Here is a 27,042-nt window from a genome sequence, read left to right on the forward strand (position 1 = left end):
TGGTCCCCTCCAGTCTGTGCTCTGCACCCTAAGACTGTGATGTCAGAATCCAGCTGCTGCTCAGGGCACAGCACCACCCTTCACCTCTCACAGAGACACCGCTGTCCAGACTCTGTTCTCTCCAGCTGACCTGCTTCCATCCAGGTCCAGGAGTTCGCACCTGGGGGTGATTTTAGTCAATGACGGTATTAGTGACCACACATCCTGTTCCCTCTCCTGCCTCCTTCCTGGTTCAGCTTGTGCAGTGAAACCACCCCTATCCCCAGAAGGACATAAAAAGAAAACCCTTCCCACTTTGGAGTCCCTGCCATGTTGGTGGAGCCTGAAATCTCCTTATAGTGCCCTGCCATGTTGATATGTAATTTCTGTCTGTTCATCACATCAATAACCTTCAGTAAACTCCTTCCTCCCCGGTAATCTGTCTCAGTGGTCCTCTGGTCCTCTTTTTTTTTTTTTTTTGGTTTTTTCGAGACAGGTTTTCTCTGTGTAGCTTTGCGCCTTTCCTGGAACTCGCTTGGTAGCCCAGGCTGGCCTCGAACTCACAGAGATCCGCTTGCCTCTGCCTCCCAAGTGCTGGGATTAAAGGCGTGCACCACCACTGCCCGGCCTCAGTGACGCTCTTGAATCCCCATCTGAGATTTTTCACACGCACTGATGTCATTACACCAGGGCGCTGTGGTGGCCACTTCATTTTTCCTCTGGTATCAGAGACTTCGGGACCTGATTTACCAGGTTCCCTCTGGTCATCTCCTGCCTCCTCCACCAGCACCACACTGCTCTAGAGTTCCTGAGATGTTTTCCCTTTCATGGAGGGCCACAGAGTGTCCTCTACATGACTACCAGTCCTTTCCTGGCTATTTTGTGGAAGGAGGAGGGTTGAGATAAATTCTCATATAATCCAGGCTAGTCTTGAACTCAAGATTCTCCTGTCTCCACCTCCCAGGTGCACTTACTGAGGTGTGGATCACCATTGGCTGTCATTGTTTCATTTTTTAATTGTATTAGATATATTTATTCACTGTGTATGTGAGTGTGCACACACCATGGTGTGGGTGTGTTAGAGGACAACGTCCAGGACTCAAGCTCTTTCCTGACTCAGCCATGCCCTGACCCTGGCATCTGGGCTGTCGTCAATCCCCTTCAAGGACTCTGGTGTAGACTGTTCTTGGAAACACTCAGGAAGTGCGATGGGGTGCAGTCTTGGACCACTTACCTTTCCTTCCCCTCCACCCGAGGAACACTGTCAACCCCAAAACCCCAGCCAGGAGTACAGCAGCAGCCACTGCCAACCCAACTCTGGTTCCCAGACCCAGGGTCTGATTCTTCCCTCTCTTCTTCCCTTCTGTGGCTGTGAGTGCAGTTCTGGTGAGTGCAGTTCTGGTGAGTGCAGAAGTTGCAGAGGTGGGGCTTGGAGAGGTGGTCCTGGGGCCTGGGAGGAGACAAAGGAAGTCAGCATGGAATGAGATTGGGAAGTGTAAGCCAAATAAACCTTTTCCTCCTTAAGTTCTTTGGTCATGGAGTTTTTCACAGCAATAGAAACTCGAACTAGGACACCTGCTGGCCCATGCATCCCAAGTCATGGGCTCTGTTCTAGTTTCAAGTCCTCTGTTGAATCCCCATAGGGGCCCTGCTGTGGGATGATTTCTGTCCAGGATGCTGCAATCCATCTCCTGCAGTGCCAACTCCATTCCCCCAATAGCAGTGACTATGCCCTGCTCTCACAGGGTTTGGGCACTTCCTGTGAAGAGTAGCCTGGGTCTTTGGTTTGTGTAAGTGGAAGTTTCTCTCCCTTCAACAACCCCGAAATACCTGGCAGCTGCTTCCCAAATTACCACCCAGAGACTTATATAATTAATATATATAATATTAATATAATTATATATAAATGATCTGCTGGTAGCTCTGGCTTATTACTAACTGGCTCTTATGCTTAAATTAACCCATAATTCTTATCCATGTTTAACTTGGTACCTTTTTTCAGTAGGGCAGTCTCATCTTGTGTTCTCTGCATCTGCCTGAGGACTCCTGATCCAACACTTCCTCTTCCCAGCATCCCCAGAGACCTGTGTGTGTTGCCATGCACTTGTAATCCCAGTACTTCAAGGGGAAAATAGTCAGGTCACTGGGACACACTGCCAGATGTCCTAGGCTACTTTGTGAGTTCAGCCCAGAGTAAGATCCATCAAAGGAAACGTAAGAAGAGAGACAGAGAGACAGAGAGCTAGAGAGAGGGAAAGAGAGACACAGAGAGAAATCTATCACTAGGGGTCTCTTTGCTTAGACATGAAAGAGAAAACGTGCAAAGAAGAGTACTATTGAATTTGGCTACAAAAATGAAATTATGGAAAGAGAATTAATAAGCCAACCACAGGGATCTTTTCAGTACTTGTTGCAAATATTTCTCCAGGTTCGATATCTTTGCCCTAAATGAGGATATTTTGCTCGGATGAAACATTTCTTTCTTTTTTTTTTTTTTTTGAAACATTTCTTTTGAGGTCTGTGGATGCAGCTCAGTGGTGGAGTGCTTGCCTAGGGTGCATGAGGCCCTGAGTCCATCTCAAGCAGGGGACACAGGAGTGGTGAAACTCCCTTTTGGTCGCAGCTCTTGGGAAAGAGTTCAAGGCCATCTTCGGTAATATAGCAATTTGAGACTAGCATGGACACATGGGACTCTGTCTTAAAGAAATGGAAAAAAAAAGAAAGATGTCTTTTTATCGTTAATTTAATTATTTTAAAAACAATAGGCAAGAATATTCAGTTAATGAATTAATTTTTAAAATGCTGATAAAAAATACTGATGAAGAACTCACAGTGGAGGTGAGGTGTAAGTCAATGACAGAGCCCTTGTCTAGTGTGCATGTGGCCTTGGGAACAACAAAAAAACATGGTGTGTCTTCCTGAAGCAGAGGAAGGCGTGGCTGCCTTAAATTGATTGTTCTACAAGCACCTAATAGATTATCACCAAAGCTGGAGACATTAGGAAAGGAGGAAGAGGGAGGAGGCTGGAAGAACAGGAGCCATTTAGGAAAAGGTGTAGGAGACACAGGAAATGCAGAGGTAAGGTGTCTGGCCAGTTCTGGCTGTGGAGTTTATCCTGAACCAGCACAGGGTTAAGATGAGGACTGGTTTGCCAGGGGAGGCTGGTGGGTCTAACCTGGAAGGGACAAACCCACTTATCACCTGCACTGCTGAGAATTTGGTGATATAATTAATGATAATTGATTATTATTTGATTATTAATTTTATAATTTATTTTCAGCAGTGGTACATGAATGTGTGTATGTGTTTGTGTACCTGTGTGTGTGTGTTTGTGTGTGTGTCAGATGTTAACCTTGGGTGTTCCTTCCTCAGATGTCATTCACCTTATTTGTAAGACAGACCATGTGAGCACCTGTAACCCCAACACTGTGGGAGATGGAGACAAGAGGATCAATGGGGCTTCACAGCCCATCAGCCCAGCCTCAAACAGTGAGCTCCAGGTTCAGTGAGAGACCCTGCCTTAAGGGAATGAGGTGGGTCTTACTAAAGTAGGAATCCCAATGACCATCCACTGTGGCCTTCCCAAGCACAAAAATGAAATACACCCCCCACATACAAGTGAACTCATGCAAACACACACACACACACACACACACACACACACACACACACACACACACACACACACATGTTTACACCATATGTACACACTCCACAAAATAAAGACAGAAGGCAGGGGAGCAATAGTGTGAACTCAAGCAGAGGCCACGTGTCTACTGGTTGAGAGATGTTTGGAGGTAAAGGGTCCCTTACGGGGCCTGTTCCTCACCAGCATGACCTTGGGCAGGGCTTGCATTCTTCATGTCTCCATGTCTCTCTCTGTATAATGACCATGAGAGTGCCCAGCAGTGTGACAGGTGGCTGGGGTAATGTCCACACAGGGACTAGGCTGGGCCTGTGTGCACTCTGTGTGGAAGCTGCAGTTACAGCTGCCATGGAGGAGGAGAAGTGACCAGAGAACCTGATCATGGTGAGAACATGAGGGTCTGTGTGGGAAGATGGGGGACGGGGAGGGAGGAGGGGAAGAGGGAATTGAGGGAGGGGAAAAAAGAAACTGGGGCAGGGAGAGGTGAGGGATGTGTCTAGAGACTGGTGAAGTGGAGGGACCCAGAGGAGGAGGGGTACCCGGGACCAGAAGGCACCTACTGTAGAAGGCATGAGATACGGTGTAAAGTCTAGATCTAACGGAGACCCTGACACAGGACCAGGTGAAGGCTGCTCCGTCCTGGAGAGGCCAGATCCACGTGGATTTGTGTCAACGAGGGTGGGGTGGGCAGGGCGGTAGTCAGTTTGGAGAAAGGAGCAGGAGACTGGGCCATCAGGGAAGAGCTGAGGCTGGGGGTGGGGTGGATCTGAGGGCAATGAGGGGCAGCTCAGAGAGAGCAGCTAAGGCTTGTGGATGGTTGTGGGGAAGAGGAAGATGGAGTTGTCAGAGCTCTGGGGAGGGGACAGAACACATGAGAGGAGTCTGTGGGAAGGAACAGAAGTGTAGGATCTCTAATGACATCTATGGTACAAGGAAACCATGACCACAGGGCCTGACCTGGGATGTGCTCACCAGGAGTGATTGTGATTTGGGTCCCAGGAATTGACTGCCACCTCTCCATGCCTTCACTCGTGTACAGACTAACTCGGCAGAAGTACACTGTCTGGTCCTTCTCCTTCAAGTCCAGGATTCTGAGGACTCCAGATGTCTGAGGCTGTGTCCAGTTCAGGATGAGACGGTTCTTGAAATGCTCATGTATGAAACCCGAAGAGGAGTTGTAGATAGTTTCCCCAAAGAAGTTCTTCCATCTCCAGAGAATCTTCATCTGTGGTTCCTCTGCCAACTTCCAGGGGAAGTAGAAGGAGAAGGGGATCTTGATGGAGCCGCCCTGGACACCAGAGAGGTGTGCTGGTTGGTTGACCCCAAAGGGTCTTTCTCTGTTGTATCCTGCTGAGTAACCTGGGAAGAATGGAGAGAATATGAAGTCTCTTCAGGGAATGGAAAAGACAATTCAGAGCTTCCTGAGCCATTATCCACAGGACAGTCCTGTGTCCCATTGTCCCAAACAGATCAGGACAGACAAGGCTGTGTTGGACTGGACCCACTCTGAGGATGAGCTCTCTCTTGGGGCACAGAGCACTGTCTGGCTCCTCCAGCAGACCCCTGTCCACGTGACAGCCTGCTCTTCCCAGCTCCACTGGCCCCTCCTGTGGTTAGGGCAGAGTCCCTGCTAACAAGGTCCCCACCACTCACCAGCTTGCAGACAAGCAGCTGACATTAGCAGAAGCAGGATCCAAGCCATGGCCTGATTCCCTCCCGGAAGTGAGACCAGCAGAGCCATCAGATAGGAGAGGAGCCCTGTGCAGGGACCCTGGGGTGCTCAGGAGTCAAGAGAATAATGATAAGATGACCCAGATGCACTGGACCTTCTCATGTGGAGGACAGAGTGGGGCAGGACCTCCCCATCTCCACCTCCTTGTGTCCAGCAACTTTCTTCATGATTCTGGCTTCTTCTTTCCCATGCTGCAGAAGATCTGCCCTGTGGTCACTGACAGGGTGGCTCTGACATTGAGCTCAGCCCATATTTTTAGCTGGAAGATGTGGAATTGACCTTTGTATGCCTGGCTCTTCTCTCTTACTTCTTGACCTTGTGTCTTATCCAGTCTTACCCATTTCCTATGTGGCCTGTAATTACTGTTTTCACAACACCTCTAGAGATCTTCCTCTCCTGCCATTTTCCTCCTCAATTTTCCTTTTTTTTTTTTTTTTTTTTTAAATTTTGTTTTTCAAGACAAGGTTTCTCTGTATAGCTTTGTGCCTTTTCCTGGAACTTCCTTTGGAGACCAGGCTGGTTTTGAACTCACAGAGATCCGCTGGCCTCTGCCTCCCGAGTGCTGGGGTTAACGGCGTGCACCAACAGCCCAATCTATTTTTAATTATGTTTCCCATCATGCTGTCTGTCTGTCTGCCTGTCTGTCTAGTAATTTCAGGCACAGAAGTGGTCAGTTTCTGCTCACTTCAGACACAGTGAGGATGGAGGTGATGAGGAAACACATTCAGTCCCAGCCCTAGCTCGGTGTCCCCACCACCATCTGCTCTTTGTCCTCTTCTTGTCCTTCAGGGACTCTGCACAGCACCCGGCAGAAACAAGGCCCAGTGGACACTCTCGCCCTGGCGTGCTCACTGCTGCCGAGTCTGTAACTACCCTGGGCTTCCTGGGTGATCATCTCCCTACCCTAGACAGTGACTCTAAAGCTGCTCCAGTTTCTGAAGGAGACTTTCTACATCTCACCAACCTCCACACAACTCAGAAGAGGATACCAAGGATCAGAGAAGCCCTGGCACACATCACATGACTGCCACATGGCAGGTTGACTGGACTCCACACAGACTTCACTCTGCCTGCTACTTGCAGCTTCTGAACTCTCCTCAAAGTTTAGAGATCAGCTGCTGGGTTCACAGGAGGCTGTTCCCACAAAGCACTTGAGTGACTCCCTTTAGCTGTGGCTGTTCTAGAACCTTCTTTGGGTGAAGTGGGCAAAGACTCAGAGCAGCAACATTCACTTATGATCCCAGCTGCCCCTCGAGCTCTTCTTCACTGCTGCTACCTGCTGGGTCCTTAATCCCAAGTCATGGGTCTGTTCTAGTTTCAAGTCCTGGACTCAGTGAATCCCCACAGGGACCCTGCTGTGGGATGATTTCTGTCCAGGATGCTGCCATCAGTCTCCTGCAGTGCCAACCCTGTTACCCCCAACAGCAGTGACTGGACCCTGCAGTCATGATGCTTTCACAAGGGAGAGGCACTTCGTGTGGGAAAGCAGCCTGGGGCTTTGGTATGCACACATCAGGCTTTTACATACATGTGACCATGGGGAGTGTCTCTACTTATATGAGTGCATACATTCACTTGCACACAGACACACACAAATACTAAAGACACCTTTCACAGCTGATCTGCCACCACACGTTTACCCAGTATTCATCCTGAGTAAACACAGCCTCCCAGGACAGGCTTTGTGATTCTTTAGACTGCAGTTCCTGATGGTGTCGCCAGTATTCAGACTTTGATTTTATACCCAGCTGTGTTTTCCCATGACAGTGGTGGCAAGAACAGGCTCAACTCTTCCTGTTTCTGTGTAAATCATCCAGGTAGAACCTTGAGGGGACAGTAGATAAACATAGAGAGAAATTAGGCAAGAAAGGAGCTAGACATGAGAGCAGAATAGAAGCTGTGCAGAGAGAGAACTATCACAGAATAACAAAGTGTATGAACTAAGGAGTTTCGTGTACATAGATTCATTTCTTTTCATCAAAGGTTAATTATCAGCTGGTTGTAGATTCTTCCCGGACCCTGGGAGGGGACTATCGAGGGACTGGACCCCCATAGTCCCCGATAGAGGAGGAAGGTTCAGAGGAGGCCATGTACAGTAGGAAAAGAAGAGGCAGGAGAGAAGGGTGGAGAGGTTGGAAGTGGAGAGAAAAGGGTAAGAAATGTGGAAGATCTGGAACAAAGGATTCTGGGGCAGCAGAGCTCACTGACCATAGAGAAAGAGAGAGAGAAGAAAGGGAAGGATGGGAGAGCTGTTGAATCCAGACGGATCTTCAAGGCTGAGAGGAAACAGAGACAGAGAGGGCAACCCAGGAAATGGAAGAAGAGAGGGAGGAAGAATGAGTCCTAACGTGGGTGTTGTTCTGGGAAGGAGACTCCTGAGATCCTCTGCACTCCTTGTCAGTGTGTGAATCTGGTGCCTGAGGAGCCTGAGGTCATAGAGGACAAGGAGGGAGCAGACAGGAAGAGTCAGTGGTTAGGGAGATGTGAAGAGCCCTGGGTGTGGTTTTCCTTTTTAATGTTATTTGAAGGGGCTGGAGAGATGGCTCAGTGGTTAAGAGCGCTGGCTGCTCTTGCAGATGACCTGGATGGCGCTCACCTGGCTGGGGTTTCGGCTTTAGTCCTCTGTCCTGTGGGGAAGAAACAGTGTCAGTGTGACATCAGTGCTGATCCTCCATCATCCCTCTCAGCTGTCCTCTGTGTTCAGACCACCTTCAGAGGACAGGGGAGCAGAGAACCTGCCCCAGGCAGTCAGAGAGGAGCCTGAGCTCCCTCTGCTGGGCTGTGTCCTACACAGCAACCTCCCCAGATCTCTGCTAGGTCCATGTCCACCCCTGTCTCCTCTGCTTCCTTCACCAACCTTGAGTTCCCTCACTCCACACCTGCCTCATCTACTCTGCCTTCACCAGCCTTCCTTTTTGTGACTTTGGAGACCGCCTCTTTCTGGATTATATTTCCCTCTACTGGTCTATTTGTCTTGGTGCATACTATGCTGTTTTCATGACTATAGGGTCCCCCCTCCCCCCACTTATTTATTACGTGGAAGGATGAGCCACAGTTTGTATGGAGGTCAGAGGGTAACTTGTGGCCATCAGTTCCCTCCACCATGTGGCTCCCAGGCTTGGACACTGACACCTTTTACTCTCTGAGGGCTACCGTGTTCTTTAGAAAAATCTATTATTCATTTATTCATTTATCTACTGTAGGTTTTAAAGTTTTTTGTTAATGTTTTGTTTTTAGAATTTTAAATTTATGTGCACATGAGAGTAGATGCCTGTGGGATTCAGGAGAGGACTTCCAACAGACCTGCAGCCAGAGTTACAGGAGGTTGTAAACTGCCTGATGTGGGTTCTGGGAGCAGAACTCAGGTTCTCTGCCAGAGCATCAAGTATTCTTAACTCCTGACTAATCTCTCTGTGTTTTCTCTTTTGACTTAAGTACACTTTCCTTGGTTGCTCTTTGTTTTTTGGACAGCTCTGTCAGATCCACATGAGCACTTCAACTGTAATCCCAAATCACCTGGTCAGCCCACCGCTGTGCAGGTTTGAGTGAATAATCTTCAGCATAGGCTCACCTATTTGAAATCTTGGTCATATTGGAAAGGTGTTTTCTGCTTGTGTTGCCGATGTGACTTCTCAGTGTCCTGCTTCAGCTGCCCCTCCACTACTAACCTTCCTTCTGGACCACAAGCCAAATCCAATTCTTCCTTCCTCAAGTTACTTTTGATTATGATGTTTTATCACCACAGTGGAAAAGTAACCGCCATTACACACTCTCAAACAGACTTCCTCTTTCTGTCCCTATATGGCTTGGTTGTTTCACCAGAGTGTTTCTCAACACACTTACACTTGTTCCTGTTCCCTGGTCCCCATGTCATCCATCTAATCACTGAGTGTTTGTTTGAGGTCTTCCACACCCAAGGATGACTTTGAACTACTGATCCTCCTGCCTGCCCCTTGCACACACTGGAGTTACAGACATTCACTACCACACCAGGCTAATCACAAAGTCTGAAAGGTTTTTCCTTGACATTTTCCTGGTTCTGGCCATTCATCCCCATGTGCAGCTCCACTGTGGCAAAGTGACACAGCCTGGTCCCCTCCAGTCTGTCCTCTGCACCCTAAGGCTGTGATGTCAGAATCCAGCTGCTGCTCAGGGCACAGCACCGCCCTTCACCTCTCACAGAGACACTGCTGTCCAGACACTGTTCTCTCCAGCTGACCTGCTTCCATCCAGGTCCAGGGGTTCTCACCTGGGCAGTGATTTTAGTCAATGACGGTATTAGTGACCACACATCCTGTTCCCTCTCCTGCCTCCTTCCTGGTTCAGCTTGTGCAGTGAAACCACCCCTATCCCCAGAAGGACATAAAAAGAACTCCCCTTCCCTCTTTGGAGTTCCTGCCATGTTGGTGGAGCCTGAAATCTCCTTAGAGCGCCCTGCCATGTTGACTGTAATTCGTCTCCTGCAATGCCAACTCCATTCCCCTAATAACAGCATCTGTGTCCTGCAGCCATGATGCTTTCAGGGGGGAGAGGCACTTTCTGTGGAAGAGCAGCCTGGGGCTGTGGTGTGCACAGTGCTTCTGCACATATGTGACCATGGGGAGTGTCAGACTGCAGTGTGAGAACCTGGCTACTGCTCAGACTGTAGCACATGTGTGCCCTGCCCCCACAGAATAAAGAAGGAAGTGCAATTTTAAATATTTAAACTCAGGGTGGGCTGGACAGAAGGATGCATTCCTTTAATTCTATTTTTTTGGCGGGGGGGGGGGGGAGTTGGGGAGGCGGTGGAAGAAGCAGAGCAAGAGGCAAATGGATCTTTTTGAGTTCCAGGCTATCCTGATCTACATATACAGTTCCAGGCCTGCAAGAGCTATATAGTTACTGTTTCAAAAAACAAAAGCAATCAAAATAAAAAACAAAATCCAAACCAAAGAACAAAAACCACAAAAAAGAACCAAAAATTCAAGGTGAATGGTGTCCTGAGTAGTAATGCCTGGGGCTGTCCTCTGGCCTCCACATGCACAGACTCACTTGCACACACATGCACATGAACACAGACACACACAATCATGCAAGGCACCTTTCACAGCTGATTTGTCACCACATGTTTACCCAGTCCTCATCCTGAGTAAACATGGTCTCCCCGGCCAGGCTCTGTGACTCTTCAGACTCCAGTTCCTGACAGTGACCCCAGCATTCAAACTCTGATTTTATACCCAGCTGTGTTTTCCCATAACAGTGGTGGCAGAGAACGGGATTGGCCCACCTATTTCTGTGTGAAAAATCCAGTTCCAGAAACTTCCCTCAAATAACGCACGGTGCAGACCCTGTGGGCCTGACACACCAGATAACCTCATTGATAAAAAATGTCCATCTGTCCACCCCTCCTGTTACCTTGGTTTTCCTAGAACTCTTTGAATTCATTTTCTGAATGACAACATACAGACCCAGAGTTACCTGTCCAGACTGGGTCCTGGGGAGAGTGGAGGAGATGCTAGAGAGGGTGGAAGGATGGCGGCTGGTGGTGTAGACAGGACACTCAGGCTGCACCTGAGACTTTACATTAGCACAGTTGCCCCACCCCCATCTGACCTCTTCTTTCTCCCTAGGATGACATCATCATCTTCATCTCCCTCATGTGCTGCCAACCTCAGCATGAGTACTCCCTGCACCCCTGCCAGGGGAGCCCCAAGAAGAGACTCTATACTGTACTAAAGCTCCAGTGAGTGGGCCTTGTGACCAGCTCAGTCTCCTGCTACTCTGCATGAATTCTCCCATGTTCTGCAGATAGACAAGGCCGGAGGCAGAAACTCACATGTCACTGAGTTTCAGGTCACAGAAATGGAGAAACTCCCAATTTCCTCTTCAATACTGTATATTGCTTAAATGAAACTATAAATAGTTACATGATTTGTTTGAGAGAATCTAAAGAAAAAACTGGTGATATCTTCAAGTTCTCTGTCTCCTACCAAAGTGAACTAACAGATAACCAGCCTCCATGACTTTGCTGACTCTTTGGATTTATGGTTAGCTTGCTGTTTGTTTAGTTTTGAAACAGAGTCTCATGTAGCCCAGGCTGACCTCAAGCTCAGTAGGTATAATTCATGGTCTTGCTATCTCTACAGTCAGTCATTGGATTACAGGCATAGGCCACCTTGCCTGGCTTCCTCTAGTACTTCTTTTAACTGACTGGCTCAGGCCAGGGAACACAAATCCCAAACACTGGTAGTCACGATAGAACCCATGTCTGCTCCCCATTCCAACAGTAATGTTCCTTCACCCTGAGGGGATTTGACCTAAATGTTGTTGAGAATGTTGGTGCTGTGAAGTCTTTGTGGTGGGTTCCTTTGCTGTTTCTTCCTTTTGAACAATGAAAACTGACATGGCAAGTCACGTGAGCACTGGAGTAACAGCTTTGAGGCTCCTTCCCTGTGCCCAGCTACCTGGAAGGAGGAGATGATACTCCCATTGATGACTGGTCAGACCATCATCCTGGAAGCCTGCTGGTGTGAACACACCAGGGATGCTCAGAGGAGACACCACCCCAGCTGCCAAGATCACTGAGACCATGGCTGCTGCTGAGTTCAGCCTCAGGAGGCTTGGATCCAGTTACACCACTGCAGACATCTCACAGCTGCCTCAGGAGACCTCACTTCAGCCAGGAGAAGCCTGGGTGACATCTCCGGGACCCCTCCTGTCTTCAACCAGTCTCATGGGAATTGGGGACAGTTTCTTAATAGACTCATCAATTTGATATGCCATGAGACATGATTAGTAAGTGTGGTGATATATTGTGCACCCCAATAAATTTTATCTGGGGATCAGAGGACAGAGCCAGCCACTAGATTAGACATAGATGTCAGAATGTGATGGCACATATCCTTAATCCTACCAGTGGGAGACAGTGATTTGTGTGGAGATCTGTGTGGATCTCTGTGAGTTCAAGACCACACTGTGAACAGAGCCAGGTGTGGTGAAACACACCTTTAATCCCAACACTTGAGATCTCATGCCTTTGCTTGGGAAGCATATATGCCTTTGATTCCAGGAAGTAAGATGGCTGGGCAGAGAAAGGTTTATAAGGCGTGAGGAAACCGAAACTCACTATCCTGAGACTGAGGATTTCCTAGAGGTAAGAACTAGTGGCTGGCTTGTTCTAATCATCTGATCTTTCAGCTTTCACCCCAATAACTGGCTCTGGGTTTTTTTTATTAATAAGACTGTTTAGCAATTTGTGCTTAAAAAAGAAAAAGGGTTGATAGCTCCAGGGACAGACAGGAACAGCAGCGTTGGGCTCTCGGGACCAGAGACAGACACAGGACATCAGAGCCCACATGGCAGAAGTGGGGGTTCTCTTCTTGTACCTATCCAAGGACAGGATGTGTCCCAGCACAAGACTGCACCCATGCTCCCTGATTCCCAGGCAGGAGACAGGGAAGTGGTGAGATGCAGGATGTGTGGCCATCAATCCCCACTTTGATGTAAACTGACCTCCCTGGTGAGAGTTCACAGCCCTGGAGGTCTGTTAGCTGGGGACTGACAGACAATGTTTGTCTCTAGAAGGAGAGAAACATTTTCCAGAGTCAGTTTTCTCCTTGCACCATTTGGGTTCCCAGAATCATATGCAGATCATTGGGCTAGGCTACAAACACCCTTTCACATTGAGCTATCAATCTGCTCTCCACTTTTCTTTTTTCCATTAATTTGTAATTTTTAAATACTTGTTTTTAAAATAAAATTGGAAAATGTTATACCATGATTTATCCCCTTGATGAATCCACATTATTTTTTATGACATGGTGTCTCATTTTTCTGTAACTCAGCAATTAGGCTAGATTAGCTGGACAGACAGCTCCATGACACTGGCTGTCTCTTGCTTGTCCATGGCTGGGTTTACAAATTCCCATCACCTCCCTAGTTTATACTGAGGGTTCTCCCAATCAAACTCAGGTCCTCCAACCTGTGTGCAATGCTTTTCTGGTGAAATTATCGCTCCAGATCCCTTGCATGCCTCTCATAAAAATTCCCCAAACAGCCTGTCTTAACCAAAGTTTCATTGCTTTGAAGAGACACCATGACCACGGCAACTCTTATAAAGGAAAACATTTAATTGGGGTTGGCTTACAGTTTCAATAGTTTAGCTGATTATCCCCAAGGTAGGAAGGTTGGAGGTACATAGGCAGGCATGGTGCTGGAGAGGTAGCTGAACATCTACATTCAGATAGCAGACTGCAGGAAGAGAGAGGGAGACACTGGTCCTGGCTGGAGGATTTGAAGTGTGAAAGCCCACCCCCAGTGACTCACTTCCTCCTACAAGGCCACAACCTACTCTAACAATGCCACACATCCTATGTGCCACTGCCTTGGGATGAAGCAGACAAATCCTTGAGGCTATCTGTAAATTCTTATTCAAACCACCACACAGGTCCTCATCTGTTCCTTCAGATGACAGGCTCTCCCATGGCTGGGGTTCATCTTTAGTCTGCTGGCCTGTAGGAGAAGAAACAGTGTCAGTGTGGCAGCCATGCTGATCCTCCATCTGCCTCTCAGCTCTTCTCTGTGTTCAGACAACATCAGGAGCCCAGGGCAGCAAACAGCTCTGCAGCAGACATTCAGGGACAGCTCTGAGAGTCACCAGGACCTGAGGACAGTCCTCAGCTGTCCTTCTGCACAGCACAGACAATCAGAGGACAGCTCTCCTGGTCCTTTGCCCTTGTCCATGTCCTTCTCCCTCTGCTTCCTTCCCCTGCCTTGAACCCATGTCACCTCCCTGCTTTCCCTGCTCTGCACTCACCATGCCTCCCTTTTGTCTCCCTTTGGCTCTCTAGCTCTCCCTGTGAGTGCAGGCTGCTGCCACCCTGCAGATTCAGTCTCAGGGTTCAAATCCCAGTCAGACTTCTGCTGCTTCTCAGGCTGCTGCTCTCCAGCTCTCAGAATCCCCTCTCACCTATTGGAGGTCTGAGCCCTTCTGACGACCAGGAGATACATGTTCAAGTCTGTATTCTTGGCTTTCTATTCCACTCTACTTGTCTCTGCACCTATCCTAGTCTTCTTCTTAACATACAATTAAATCTGCTCTGCAGCCACTCAACACTTGTGGGGTTTTTTTCTTGCGGTGTGTGTGTGTGTGTGTGTGTGTGCGCGTGTATGTGTGTGTGTGTGTGTGTACAAGGTCTCCATGAACCCAGGTGGGCCTTTAATTTGCTATGTACCTGCAGATGACCTTGAACTCCTGAGTCCCCTCTCTGTACTTCTCTCTTGTTGGCATTACAGGTGTTCCCCCATTATGTCCCCTTTTTTGTGTTCTTAGAATCCCCATGCATTTTAGAAAACAAATCTACAACATTTTGTATCTCTACAAAAATGTAACTGAGATTTGAATGGGGATTGCATTGAATTTTTAGAGTGTTTTGCATTGTGAAGACTTATTGTATAAAAATAACCATTCTGCAAATATCCTTACATTTATTTCCCTAAATTTTTAAAAATTTATTTTTAATGCATTATGTAAATGTGTGTGTACATTTGCAACTCTGCATGCACATGTGGATGGCATCAGACAACATTGGAGAGTATCCTGAAGGAGCTGTCCACTATGGTTTTAGAGACAGGTCTGTCATTGGCTTCTCAGTGAGAGGGCAATTCTGTCAGCACAGTGAGCCGCAGAGACCCTACTGTCTCTGCCTCTCCAAGTATCTGAAACATCGTCAACTCTTTAGGGGGATCTTGAGGATGGAACTCATGTCCTCCCGTTTCTAGGGCAAGCACTTTACCAACTGAGCCATCTCCTGGCTGTTCTGTGATTTCTCACACAGTGTTTTGTTTCTAGGACAATTTTTTTGCCTCTTTTAGGGTAGGTACTTCCCAGACATGTTGTTTTCATGTGTGGGTTATTACACACCATTTTCCTAGTTTCTGTTTTAATACCATATCCCTGAGTCAAACAGTTCCCTTTTCACAGATTACACTTCCTGTGAGATGTTATCCCTGCCTGAGCACTGGTCTACCTCAGACCTTGTTTAGAAGCTACAGCTCTTTCCAAATGAGCAGTTGTCCCCCGAGACACATGAGTGCCCCATTGAACCCCTAGCACAGCTCCGTGTTCATCTGCACTTGCTCCTCTGATTTCCAGCTGGGATTCTAAGGAAGGAGGTGCAGATTCAGTCCTGGGTGAGATCAGCTCCTTTCTGTCCTTCTGTTCTCTGAACTCCGCCCTGCACAAGCTCGTCCTTCTCCATGTCCACAGCTGAGAAAACTCAGAGGGGAAGCTCAGGTGAGGCCTGTCCTGGACCACTTACCTTGGCTTCCACCAGAGGAAGACCATTTATACACAGACGGAGTTTATGAGCACAGCTGTGGCCACCACCACCCCGACTGTGGTTCCCAGGTTCACAAGTGAAGGATTCCTCTGGTCCTCTGTGTCCTGCAGGCCAGCTGTGGTGACTGCAGAGGTGATGATGGAGGGGCTCTGCATGGTGGTCCTGATGGCTGGGGAGAGATGAGGAGTGAGCAGATCCCCTGGATGATGGAGGGATGGGGTGAGTGTCACACCTTGTCTCCTCTGTGGAATGTGGAATGGGGACAGCGGTTAGAAGTTCACAGAGGGGAACACATGCTGAAGGCTGAGACTCCAGGAGAGCAAGCTCAAATGTTCACTCTCCACATGTCCTGGAGCTGTGTCCTCGGATTGTCATCTGGTCACAGACAACTAAGCCCCAGAAGTACAGCTGATTTTGTTGTGAACGTTTGTAACATGCAGATAAGACTCAGTCTATAGAGTGTTGCTGCTTTCTGCATCAGAACCCGAGTTTCATCCCTAGCGTCCATATAAAGAGCTGGTTTAAGCCGGTTTGAACTTTCATCTTAGCCCTAGAGCCAGAGGCAGCCAGGTCTCTGTGAGTTAAAGCCAACCTTGTCTATACATACTTAGTTCCAAACCAAACAGAGATGAGGGAGTTGTAATCCCAGTACTGAGGAGGCAGAGACAGGCTTGTCCCTGGGCCTCACTGGTCATACAGCCTAGCCTACTTGGGAATCTGGAAGCCAGTGAGAGACATTGTCTCAAAAAATAAGGTGGTTGCCACCTGAAGTTATCCCTTGTCCTCTACAGGGACATGAACAAATGTGCACATTCATGTGTTAACACACACACACACACACACACACACACACACACACACACACACACACACACACACAAATGATCAGATCCACATGATCACACACACTGAATTCATAATATATAACAAATGTGTAATCTTAGGCATAAATGCACAGCTCAATGCAGAGTACACTGGTTTTCTCTACAAACATCACTATGGTTAATTTCCACAACCTTTACCTATTTGGATCAAATCCCAGCAGTTCTCAACTTGTGGGTCCCTAACCCCACTAGGGTCCCATATGGGGTATCCTGCCTATCAGTTATTTACATTACAATTTCATTAGAGTATCGGAATTAAAGTTATGAAACAGTAACACAATAATTACATGGATGGGCGTCACCACAGCACCAGGAACTCTTTTAAAGGATAGGTAGGGAACCACTGCCCTAGACCTTTCCAACAGCTCCTTTCCCTTCCCTGAGCCCTGGCAGCTGCTGGTTGTCATTACATCATGTCAATACGGCAGCCGTAGAGACTGCACAAGAACTGTGCTGTGAGTGTCCTCTCACAGTTTGACCTTAATATAGTCAAGAGCCACAGCTGAGCATGGTTGCACATGACTGTCTCAGCACTTGAGAGCCAGAGGCAGGCAGATTTCTGTGAGGTCAAGGCCAGTCTGGTCTACGTAGTGTATTTTGGGACAGCCAGGAATATATAGTGAGACTCTTTGTTGTAAAAACCAAATATAAATAAACAAATTAATACCCACAGAGGGAGATTGTGATCGATTACCAAGCACATAGTCTCCCTCAGCTCCAGTATGGCCATGTGTGGAACCACACAGTGACTAGGATGGGTCTCGGTGATTCCAGGGCATGCATGGGCCTGCAGTTACTTCTGCTTCAGAGTCAGTCAGTGCTCTGTCTGGAGACAGAGAGCCACATCATGAAACTGGAGACACTGTATTGAAAATCCTGGGGGCTTGTGTGGGAAAGGGGAGGGCAAGGAAGGAGGAAAGAGAGTTGGGGAACTGAGAGGAGACAAGGGATTGGGTGGAGAGGTGAGGGATGTGTCCTGGGAAGCTAGGATGGGTAATGGAGACTGTGGTGACAGGCGGGGGTTAAAACTGGATTGTAGGACATGAAGAATATCCAGTGGGCGCCTACTGTTTGTATTTGTGTGGAGATGCTGCATAGATGGACTAATTGGATCCCTGCTGTAGGACCAAGTGAGGCAGCTACATCCTAGAGAATAAATCCACCTCGAGGGAATGGGGAATGGTTGAAGTGGGAAGAACCACAGTATCAGATTTGGAACAAAAAGGGGGTGAACTAGGGGGAGGACCCATGATGAAGCCTAGTGTGGGGTGGGGTTCCCTCTGAGCAGAGAATGACAGACAAGGTCAGAGGGGCAGCAAAGGCTTGTCACAACTACAGGGGAAGATCCTGTTAGCAGAAGTCTGGGCAGAGCCAAGTGAAAGGAATATGAAACAAAGCTCAGAACTGTGGAGCCTGAGGTGACATTTAGGGGACAAGGAAGCCAGAGGCATCAAAGCCTGAGCCAGTGTGGCTCACCATGGGTGATGGTCAGCTGGGTCCCAGTAATCGACTGAAACTCTTTTATGCCTTCTCTTGTGTTCAGATGAATTCGGCTGAAGTACACTGTCTGGTCCTTCTCCTTCAAGTTCAGGATTCTGAGGACTCCGGATGTCTGAGGCTGTGTCCAGTTCAGGATGAGCCGGTTCCTGAAATGCTCATGTATGAAACCCGAGGAGGAATTGTAGATAAATTTCCCATGGTAGTTCTTCCATCTCCAGAGAATCCTCATTTGTGGATCCTCTGCCAACTCCCAGGGGAAGAAGAAGGAGAAGGGGATCTCGATGAAGCCGCCCTGGACACCAGAGAGGCGGGCTGGTTGGATGATCCCATAGGCATTTAATCTGCTGGATACTGCTGAATAACCTGGGAGGGATGGGGAGAATCTGAAGTCACCTCAGGGGATGGAAAAGAAAACTCAGGGCTGTCTCAGCCTTCACCCACAGGAGGGTGTTTGACACAGGGCAGGACTGTCACTATGTCCCACTGTCCCATATGGGACAGAACAAACAAGGAAGGGTTGGACTGCACCCACTCTGAGGATGAGCTCTCTCTTGGAGCACACAGCACTGGCTGGCTCCTCTAGCAGACCCCTGTCCACATGACAGCCTGCTCTTCCCAGCCCCACTGGCCCTTCCTGTGGTTAGGGCAGAGTCCCTGCTAACAAGGTCCCCACCACTCACCAGCTTACAGACAAGCAGCTGACATCAGCAGAAGCAGAATCCAAGCCATGGCCTGATTCCCTCCAGGAAGTGAGACCAGCAGAGACATCACAGGAGAGGAGCCCTGTGCAGGGACCCTAGGGTGCTCAGGAGTCAGGAAGAATCAGTGTAAAGGGGCACACAACCCCAGGGCCTTCTCATGTGGAGGACAGAGTGGGGCAGGACCTCCCCATCTCCACCTCCCTGTGACCAGCAACTTCCTTTATCATTCTGGCTTCTTCTTTCTCAAGCTGCAGAAGATCAGCCCTGTGGTCACTGACAGGATGGTCGTGCCCTTGAGCCCAGATCCTATTTTTAGCTGGAAGATATGAAATTGACCTCTGCATGCTGGCCTCCCATTCCCTGTCTTATCCAGTTTTGCCCATTTTCTATGTAATCACTGTTTCCTCCACTCCTCACAACCCCTCCTCTTGTTTCTCATTATGTCTTCCACCATGCTGGTTCTCTGCCTCTGTCTCTCTGTCTCTGTCTCTGTCTCTTTCCCTTCCTTTCTTCCCTCCCTCCTTCCCTGTCTCCCCCTCTCTCGAATAACCTCAGGCACAGAAGTGGTCAGTTTCTGCTCACTTCAGACACAGCAAGGATGTAGGTGATGAGGAAACACATTCCGTCCCATCCCTACCTCAGTGTCCCCACCACCATCTGCTCTTTGTCCTCTTCTTGTCCTTCAGGGACTCTTCACAGCACCCGGCAAAACCAAGGCCCAGTGGACACACTTGCCCTGGCCTGCTCACTGCTGCCGAGTCTGTAACTGCCCTGGACTTCCTGGGTGATGGTCTCCCTCCCCTAGACAGTGATCCAAAGATACTCCAGTTTCTGAAGGAGACTTTCTACATCCCACCAGCCTTCACCCACTTCAGAAGAGGATGCCCAGGATCAGAGAAGCCCCGGCACATGTCATGTGACAGCCATATGGCCGTTTGACTGGACTTCATCCCATCAAGGACTTGTAGTCCTCCACTCCAAACAGACTTCAGCCTGCCTGCTCCATGCAGCCTCTGAACTCCCCTCAAAGGCCAGGGATCTGCTGCAGGGTTCCCAGTAGACTGTTCCCACAAAGCACTTGAGTGACTGTGGCTGTGGCTGCTCTAGAACTTTCTTTGGATGAAGTGAGCAATGAAAGGTCAGACTGGCAATGCATCCCTTATAACATATTGCCTGGGACATCTCTGAGTATGGACACAACTGGCCTGTACTGTTGTGAAGGTGTGTGACGTGGGGGGGGGTGTTGTCTGGACTCAGGGCTTGTTCAGTCGGAACAAGGTTCCATAAGTTCCATGACAGGGTTCCATAAGTTCCATGGTAGACAAGATTGTACCAGAGGAAGTGGCATCATTCTCCCTGAGTGACATGTGCAGAGGCGACTTCCCATTTCCTTAGATTCCTGCACTAATTGCCTTCTCCATGCTTCCCTGCAGGTGGCTGTGCAGCCACCTCTGTCACATCTGCTGTCTCTGCCTTCCTCACAGTCCCCATGGTCCTTAGATGCTCTGACCTGAGCCAGGGAAACCTCTCAAGGCCTCACTCCCAGCTTTACATGGACACACTTCTATAGTCATTGCTCCTTTGGACAGGCCAAGACACAGAATGTTTTTTGTTTGTTTGTTTGTTTTTCAGACAGGGTTTCTTTGTGTAGTTTTGGTTCTGGTCATAGATATTGCTCTGTAGACCAGGCTGGCATTGAGCTCAGAGATCTTCCTGGCTCTGCCTCCGATGCTGAGATTAAAGGCATGCACCATCACTGCCCAGCAAAGCACAGATTTTTTTTTCATTTTCTTTATTAAAATTTTCTACTCACTCCACATACCACCCCAGATCTTCCCTCCTCCCTCCTCCCATCCCCACACCTCTCTCCCAAGCCACCCTGCATCCCCACATCCCCCAAATCAAAGTCTCCCATGGGGAGTCAGCAGAGCCTGGCACACTGAACCTAGGTAGGTAAAAGGCCCTTCCCACTGCACCAAAGCTGTTCAAGGCGTCACACCGCAGGCACTGGATTCCCAGAAGCCTGCCCATGCACCAGGGACAGATCCCAATCCCCTTGCCTGGGTGCCCCCCAAAACAGTTTGAGCCAAACAACCGTTTTCTGTATCCAGAGGGCCTAGTCCAGTCCAATGGGGACTCCATAGCCACCAGTCCATAGTTCATGTGCTTCCTCTAGTGTGGCTGGTCATCATCTCTGCATGTCCTCCCATCATGATCTCAACGTCCCCCGCCTGCAGAATCCCTCCTCTCTCTCATCAATTGGATTCCCAGAGCTCAGCCTGGTGCCTGGCTGTGGATGTCTGCATCTGCCTCCACTAGTCACTGGACAAAGACTCTATGATGACAGTTAGGTTATTTGCTAGACCGGTCACCAGAGTAGACCAGTCCAGGCACCCTCTGGACCACTGTCAGCAGATCAAGGTGGGGTCATCCTTGTGGATTCCTGAGAATCCCCAGACCCAAAAGTGTCTAAGCTCTACAAAAACAGATTAATATAACCATCTATTGCTGTTAAATGCTCTCAACAGTTGATCGCCTGTGTCTCCTGTATGCTTAACTATTAAAGGAAACATGTGCCTCAAATAATCTGTCTCTGATAAACCTTACCTCAGGTTAAAAAATTTAAAAATATGTTTCAATCTCTCTGTCCCTCTCATTAGCACTAACTACTACAAGCAGAGTACTAAACATTATAACTGTCACTAATTTTCTCATGGCTGCTTCTTAATAAGTTCAATTTTTTTCTCAAGCTCCAGAAACTAGCTTAAGTCTGTCTGGTCAGGTTGGTTCTACTTCAGGTAAGTGCCAAACACAAACTTTCCAGGTCTGGGAACACTCCAAAGAAAATGAAAACAATAATAATCCTTTTTTCCTAAACTTTCTCTGTCTCACCAGCATCCTGTCAGACACAAAAACAGCCAGAGTGCCAAGCCGAGAGGGATGGACGGCTCCCAGGCCAGCAGGACAGACCACCATCCCAGGACGCCCACCTCCCGAAAAGCCAACTGACACCTGGAAGCAGTTTTTCTGGGAGAAACAATGCCCTTATTCCAATTCACTCGCTTTTTTATAATAAGCAAAAAGTCTGGAGAAAGATGGGGAGGAGAGAGAGAGCAGAGGGAAGGTGGGGTCTGCGTCTGGCTTTTAAGGACCCCTGGTATGGAGCTGCACCTCGCATGCACTGATTGTGTGACCATGCCTCATGTATGTAGTCAACAGTGCCCACTGATAACGTAGGATGCAAAACCCTGAACTGCATGTGTAGAGGAAGTAAGTACAGAATTCTAACAGATCTTGTGCCTGCTGTCACAATCACTGTGAATTCATATGTGTGACTGCCCTGGTGTGTTCAGAAAATACAGTTTCCACCACCTCTGGTTCTTACACAGCCTTTTGCTTTGACCCCTCTCGTTTCTCCAAGATCCTTGAGCCTTGTGTAGAGGGGTGTGGTATGTCCCCATGAGGACTGAGATGCCTCAGTCTCTTATTCTCAGGACGTTGGCCAGTTGAGCGACACTGTTGATTGTCACCTGCTGCAAGGAGAAGCATCTCTGACAAGGTTGAAAGATGCACAGATCTGTGGGGACAGCAGTGAAGTTATTAGAGTCACTTTAATTCCATGTCCATTAAGTAGAGGATGGGAGTGGATTTTCCCTGAGGGCGTAATTTTGTCCACACACAGGTTCTTGAACCCTTTAACAATGCCAAGAGTGGGTTTCATCTCATGGAATGGGCCTTAGAATTTTGACATTTTATTTATTTATTTATAATATATATTTAAAATGTTTATGTGTGTGGGTGTTTTGCTTGCATATATATCTGTGCACCACATGCATGCTTGGTGCTCACAGAGGCCAGAAGAGGGTGCCATTGTGGTGAGCCACAAGAATATGTGGATATAAGGAGTACAGCTGTATACAATAAGCTATACCTTGACTGACCAAGGGCCCTTCAAGTGGGAAGCCATTTATCATAGAATATTTGGTGTTATTCAGCTTTCATATTCAGCTGCTCATTGTGATGAATTTCTTTTTTTTTTTTTGACTTTTTTTTATTAAGATTTTTTTCTATTTGTTTTAAATATCAACCACGGATTCCCTTGTTCTCCTTCCTCCCATCCCCTAGCTTTTCCCGCCAACCCACTTTCCATTCCCGCCTACTCCAAGGCAAGGTCTCCTCTGGGGAGTCAGCAGAGCCTGGGATGATCAGTTGAGGCCAGTCCAATCCCCTCCTCCCTGCAACAAAGCTGAGTAAAGTGTCTCAGCATAGCCACTAGGTTCCCAAAAGCCAGCTCATGCACTAAGGACAGGTCCTGGTTTTACTGCCTGGGGTCACCCTAAGCAGTTCAAGCTAAACAACTGTTTCGCTTATCCAGAGGCCTTGTCAAGTACCATGGGGGCTCCTCAGCTATTGGTTCACAGTTCATGTGTTTCCACTAGTTTGGCTAGTTGTCTGTACTTTTTCCATTCATGGTCTCGATATCTCTTGCTATATAATCCCTCTTCTCTCTCCTTGATTGGACTCCTGTAGCTCCACCTGAGACTTGGCCGTGGATCTCTGTATCTGCTTCAATCAGTCACTGCATAAGGGTTCTATCATGACAGTTAGGGTGTTCAACTATGTGATGAATTTCTTGTGCTCATAATTCCCATAGAACATGTATGTGTGAGCATCCTTCTCAGACCAGTATTTGGGTAAGTTCAAATAGGCTGGGCCTTCTTCCTCTGAGCTTACTGCTCCATTTCAGCATTTGAATTTGGTATTAGCCTTTTGCAAAATTCCTATTTAGCTAGGGCCAGCCCTAATCAAAGCACTGAAGGACTCGCAGGGGACAGAATAGCTGAGACCATCCCTTGTCTTCAGGCATAGTGGCATTCCAGAGCAATTGACTGAGAACAAGGAGGTTTTTACATATTCAGGTAGTGTGAAAGTGATAGGCCACAGACCCAGGGTACTAACTTCTCAAGGGGGCACCCCAAGAAGCCAGACTCCAGTCCAGTTGATGCAACAGCAAGAGGTGTTTATTGAACATCTGTACAGACAGGCAAACTCTGCTCCTAAGAGCAAGAGTCACATCTTACTGCAGCCCCATGGAGGCTTTTAAAGGGAAAACCCACAAAAGCCATAAGATTACAATTCCCATACAAATTTGTTTCATGAGAGATCATGGTCTGGTTACAGAGTGATCACAGAGGGGGTACAGTTGTCAGCATGCACATTCTTCCTGAAACCTCAAGGGGGGTATCAGGGCAGGAGTGGAGTTTACACAAAGGTCACAGTGGTCCTTCCTGGAACACCTGCAACTATCCCAGTCACAGTTGAGCACATCTCTTAACAGAAACCTTTTTACATTGTTACATTGTGGCGGGGATGGTTGAACAATGGCTGAGTCAACTTGCCCTTGGAACTAGATTTTTAGTTTCTCATTTCCTGAGGCTGGGGGGGGGGGGCGGCGTGTAAGCCTGAAGGGTTAGGGTCTTTCATAAGGTGGAACAGGATTCCTGGAAGACAGACCATGTGACCAGAGAGAAGGAAGGAAGGCAGAGATTCTGTAGAGGATAAGGCAGATCTCTTGTAGAGTTTTTTGAGAACCAGGAGTAAGGAGCTAAGTAGGAGAGATGGAGGACAAAGGAACGGAATGAAGATGAGGTCAAAAGCATAGGAGCTTACTAAAACAATGAGGACAGGAAAAATAGGTACAGAGAGGTGGGGCCCCATCATCTTTCTGCAGACTTCAAATTCACATAACATCCTCTATATTAAACGTCGAGGTTTAGGCAGTGGTAGCACACACTTTAAATACTAGCATTCAAGAGGCAGAGATGCATCTCGATCTCTGTGAGTTCAAGGCTACACTGTAAACAGAGCCAGGCAGTGGTGACAGACACCTTTAATCCCAGTGCTTGAGATCTCATGTCTTGCTTGGGAAAGACATATGCCTTTAATCCCAGGAAGTGATGGCAGGGAGCAGAAAGGTATATAAGGCATGAAAAACAGGAACTAGAGGTTTTTTTTTTTTTAATTTTAAGATTTTAGGCTTTTGAGCAGCAGTTCAGCTGAGATCTACTCGGATGAGGACTCAGAGGCTACCAGTTCATGGAAACATGATCGGCGGAGAAGTTGACGAGGAGATGTTAGTTGTGGCTTGTTCTGCTTCTCTGATCTCTTTCAGGCTTTAACCCAAATTTCTGTCTCCATGATTTTTATTTAATCAGACCATTTAGAAATTTGTCTACAGAAAGGAACTGAATGTGAGGATGGAGCTGAGCTGTATAGATAGAATTTTGTCAAGAGGAATACAGTAAATGGTCAAAGAACTGGTGAATCTAGATTTATTAATCCGATGTTGGTAGTGTCTCTCAGGGCCCCTGGGAAGAGTATTGTTAAGGCTGGTCCATGAATATTATTCGAGGTCATATCCTCTGGAACTGGAGTTACAGGTGGTTGTGAGCCATCGTGTGGGCACTGGGAATTGAAACAGTCTTCTACAAGAGCAGCAAGTTGTTTTAACTGCTGAGCCGTCTTTCCAGCCCCTTGACATTTCAGATACAACTGTACTAAGTAAGGCTCAGAAGTGTTCAGATTTGTTTAAGACTCATGTTGAACACACAGTTACCACAAGGCTGGAATATAAGTGTGACCTGAAAGCCCATGTTCTGAATTCTGGCAAAGACAATCCTTTCAGATGCTTTAAACATAAGAATCCAAAAATATCAGGATAGGTTGACTTAAAGGGACTCTTAACTTTATCATTTGTTCTCTTTAGGCCCTAAAAAAATGTGTGACTGTGGTGGCACACACCTTTAATCCCAGCACATGGAAGGCAGAGGCAGGTGGATTTCTGAGTTTGAGGCCAGCCTGGTCTACTGAGTGAGTTCCAGGACAGGCTCCAAAGCTATGCAGAGAAACCTTGTTGGGAAAAACAAAAACAAAACAAAACAAAACAAAATTTTGGAGTTTCTAAAAGGAAGGCCTCAGTGAACACTTACCGATGGAGAAGGAAATTAAAATTGTATCAAAGTGCCCTGCTCCACCAGCTCCACACAAGGCTTGGCAATTGGGAAAGGAAGGTCCTGGGTCTCAGTAGGCCCTGACCCAGAAGGAAGCAAGGTTCCCCCTGAAGATGATGGTTCCAGTGACCTGGACTTGGAACAACTCATGGAAGACATTGGAGAGGCAGAGGGGAGAGGGGAGTCGCAGCAGAGGGATGGCTCAGAAGAGTTCCTGGCGGGCCTCTTTGAGGAGTAGTGTGCTCTGGTCCTTCTACTGCTGACTGCCTCTCAGTGATCCTGAGCAGATATTGAATGTTGGGGTTGGTGACCTGCTCCATGATTCAGGTCAGAGCTGTGCATCCTGGGTAATAAAGCAGGTCTCTGGGTCCACTGCTTAAGCTATACTTCCTTTCATGTCACTATGGCAACCTGCCTTCTCTGGAGGGTGTAGGAGGCTGGGGACAGCAGCAGGACCCAGGATTGGGGAACCTTCAGAAAAAGCATCTCTGTGGTCTTGAATCCCCTACTTCCTGGGGGCGACATGGCCTTAGGAAAGCATTGTGACCATCTGGTCTTTAGTTCCCTGTCTCACACCATCTATCTAGGGTTGCTGCTGATGTCCAGTGTGGTGGTCCAGGGGAACCAGTCACTGTGTGCTGGTTATTACCCTCTCAGATGTGGGTGTACATTGTGTAGACTGGCTGCCAGCATTTGGGGCATCCCCTGCCTTGGGCAGCCAGAAAAAAAGTGATAGAGGAGGGAATCTTAGAGGGCCAGAAGTTAAGGGTCACATTAGTGACTCTTAATTAGAATCATTTAGGCAAATTCTGTAGATTGTTTTATTTTTGTGAGAAAGATCTAGGAAGTTAGAAAAGGGACCAGGGATTTTCTCATTTTCTCTGAGCTCAAATGCCCTGACACATGGATTTCTGTCTCTGGCCATGGGTATCAGTGACCCATGAAATTTTGTCTCTGGCTGTGGGTATCTGTGGAAGCTGGGAGTCTTCCTACTAGAAGCACAGGTGACTCTGAGATCATCACCCAGACCCACTCATTTGGTCTTTACGATGGAGTACAGAGTCTCCTCCTGGGGGTTCCCATGGACAGGCGGGCAGGGTGGTGTTCCTGGGGAGGCTGGGCTTGAGCGGGCAATGGAGGCGTACACGATGTTGTTATCCTGCGGGGACAAGAGGTTGGATGGCAGCAGTGCAGCTGTGGCCACCATAAAGCAGCACCTGCAGCCTGAGTGTCCTGCCCACACCTGCAGCAGCTGCAGCCTGAGTGTCCTG

General features: G+C 48.1%; 2 protein-coding genes and 1 pseudogene across 3 annotated transcripts in view; all 3 read right to left on the bottom strand.

Annotated features, from left to right (window-relative positions):
- The window catches only part of LOC143270391 (paired immunoglobulin-like type 2 receptor beta), a 107,960-nt pseudogene extending 88,739 nt beyond the window's left edge, over window positions 1–19,221 (bottom strand). Inside the window, exons 1-3 of the transcript XR_013047569.1 lie at window positions 18,741–19,221; window positions 18,037–18,423; window positions 15,656–15,845 (exon numbers count right to left, since the gene is read on the bottom strand). The product of XR_013047569.1 is annotated as a paired immunoglobulin-like type 2 receptor beta (transcript). The remainder of the gene's footprint in view (window positions 1–15,655; window positions 15,846–18,036; window positions 18,424–18,740) is intronic.
- Window positions 4,221–5,753, bottom strand: LOC102921738 (paired immunoglobulin-like type 2 receptor beta). The gene is made up of 3 exons (XM_042268570.2): window positions 5,279–5,753; window positions 4,578–4,984; window positions 4,221–4,391 (listed from the first exon to the last, which is right to left on the bottom strand). The coding sequence occupies exons 1-3, from the start codon at window positions 5,364–5,366 to the stop codon at window positions 4,221–4,223; spliced, it is 666 nt and encodes a 221-aa protein (XP_042124504.1). The 5' UTR covers window positions 5,367–5,753.
- A 4,990-nt stretch (window positions 19,222–24,211) lies between the features above and the next one.
- The window catches only part of LOC121825494 (paired immunoglobulin-like type 2 receptor alpha), a 47,778-nt gene continuing 44,947 nt past the window's right edge, over window positions 24,212–27,042 (bottom strand). Inside the window, exon 7 of the mRNA XM_076560276.1 lies at window positions 24,212–26,930. Within this exon, the coding sequence (XP_076416391.1) occupies window positions 26,805–26,930 (126 nt within the window). The 3' untranslated portion in view covers window positions 24,212–26,804. The remainder of the gene's footprint in view (window positions 26,931–27,042) is intronic.

This window comes from Peromyscus maniculatus, chromosome 23, assembly GCF_049852395.1.
Source record: "Peromyscus maniculatus bairdii isolate BWxNUB_F1_BW_parent chromosome 23, HU_Pman_BW_mat_3.1, whole genome shotgun sequence".
Classification (NCBI taxonomy): domain Eukaryota; kingdom Metazoa; phylum Chordata; class Mammalia; order Rodentia; family Cricetidae; genus Peromyscus; species Peromyscus maniculatus.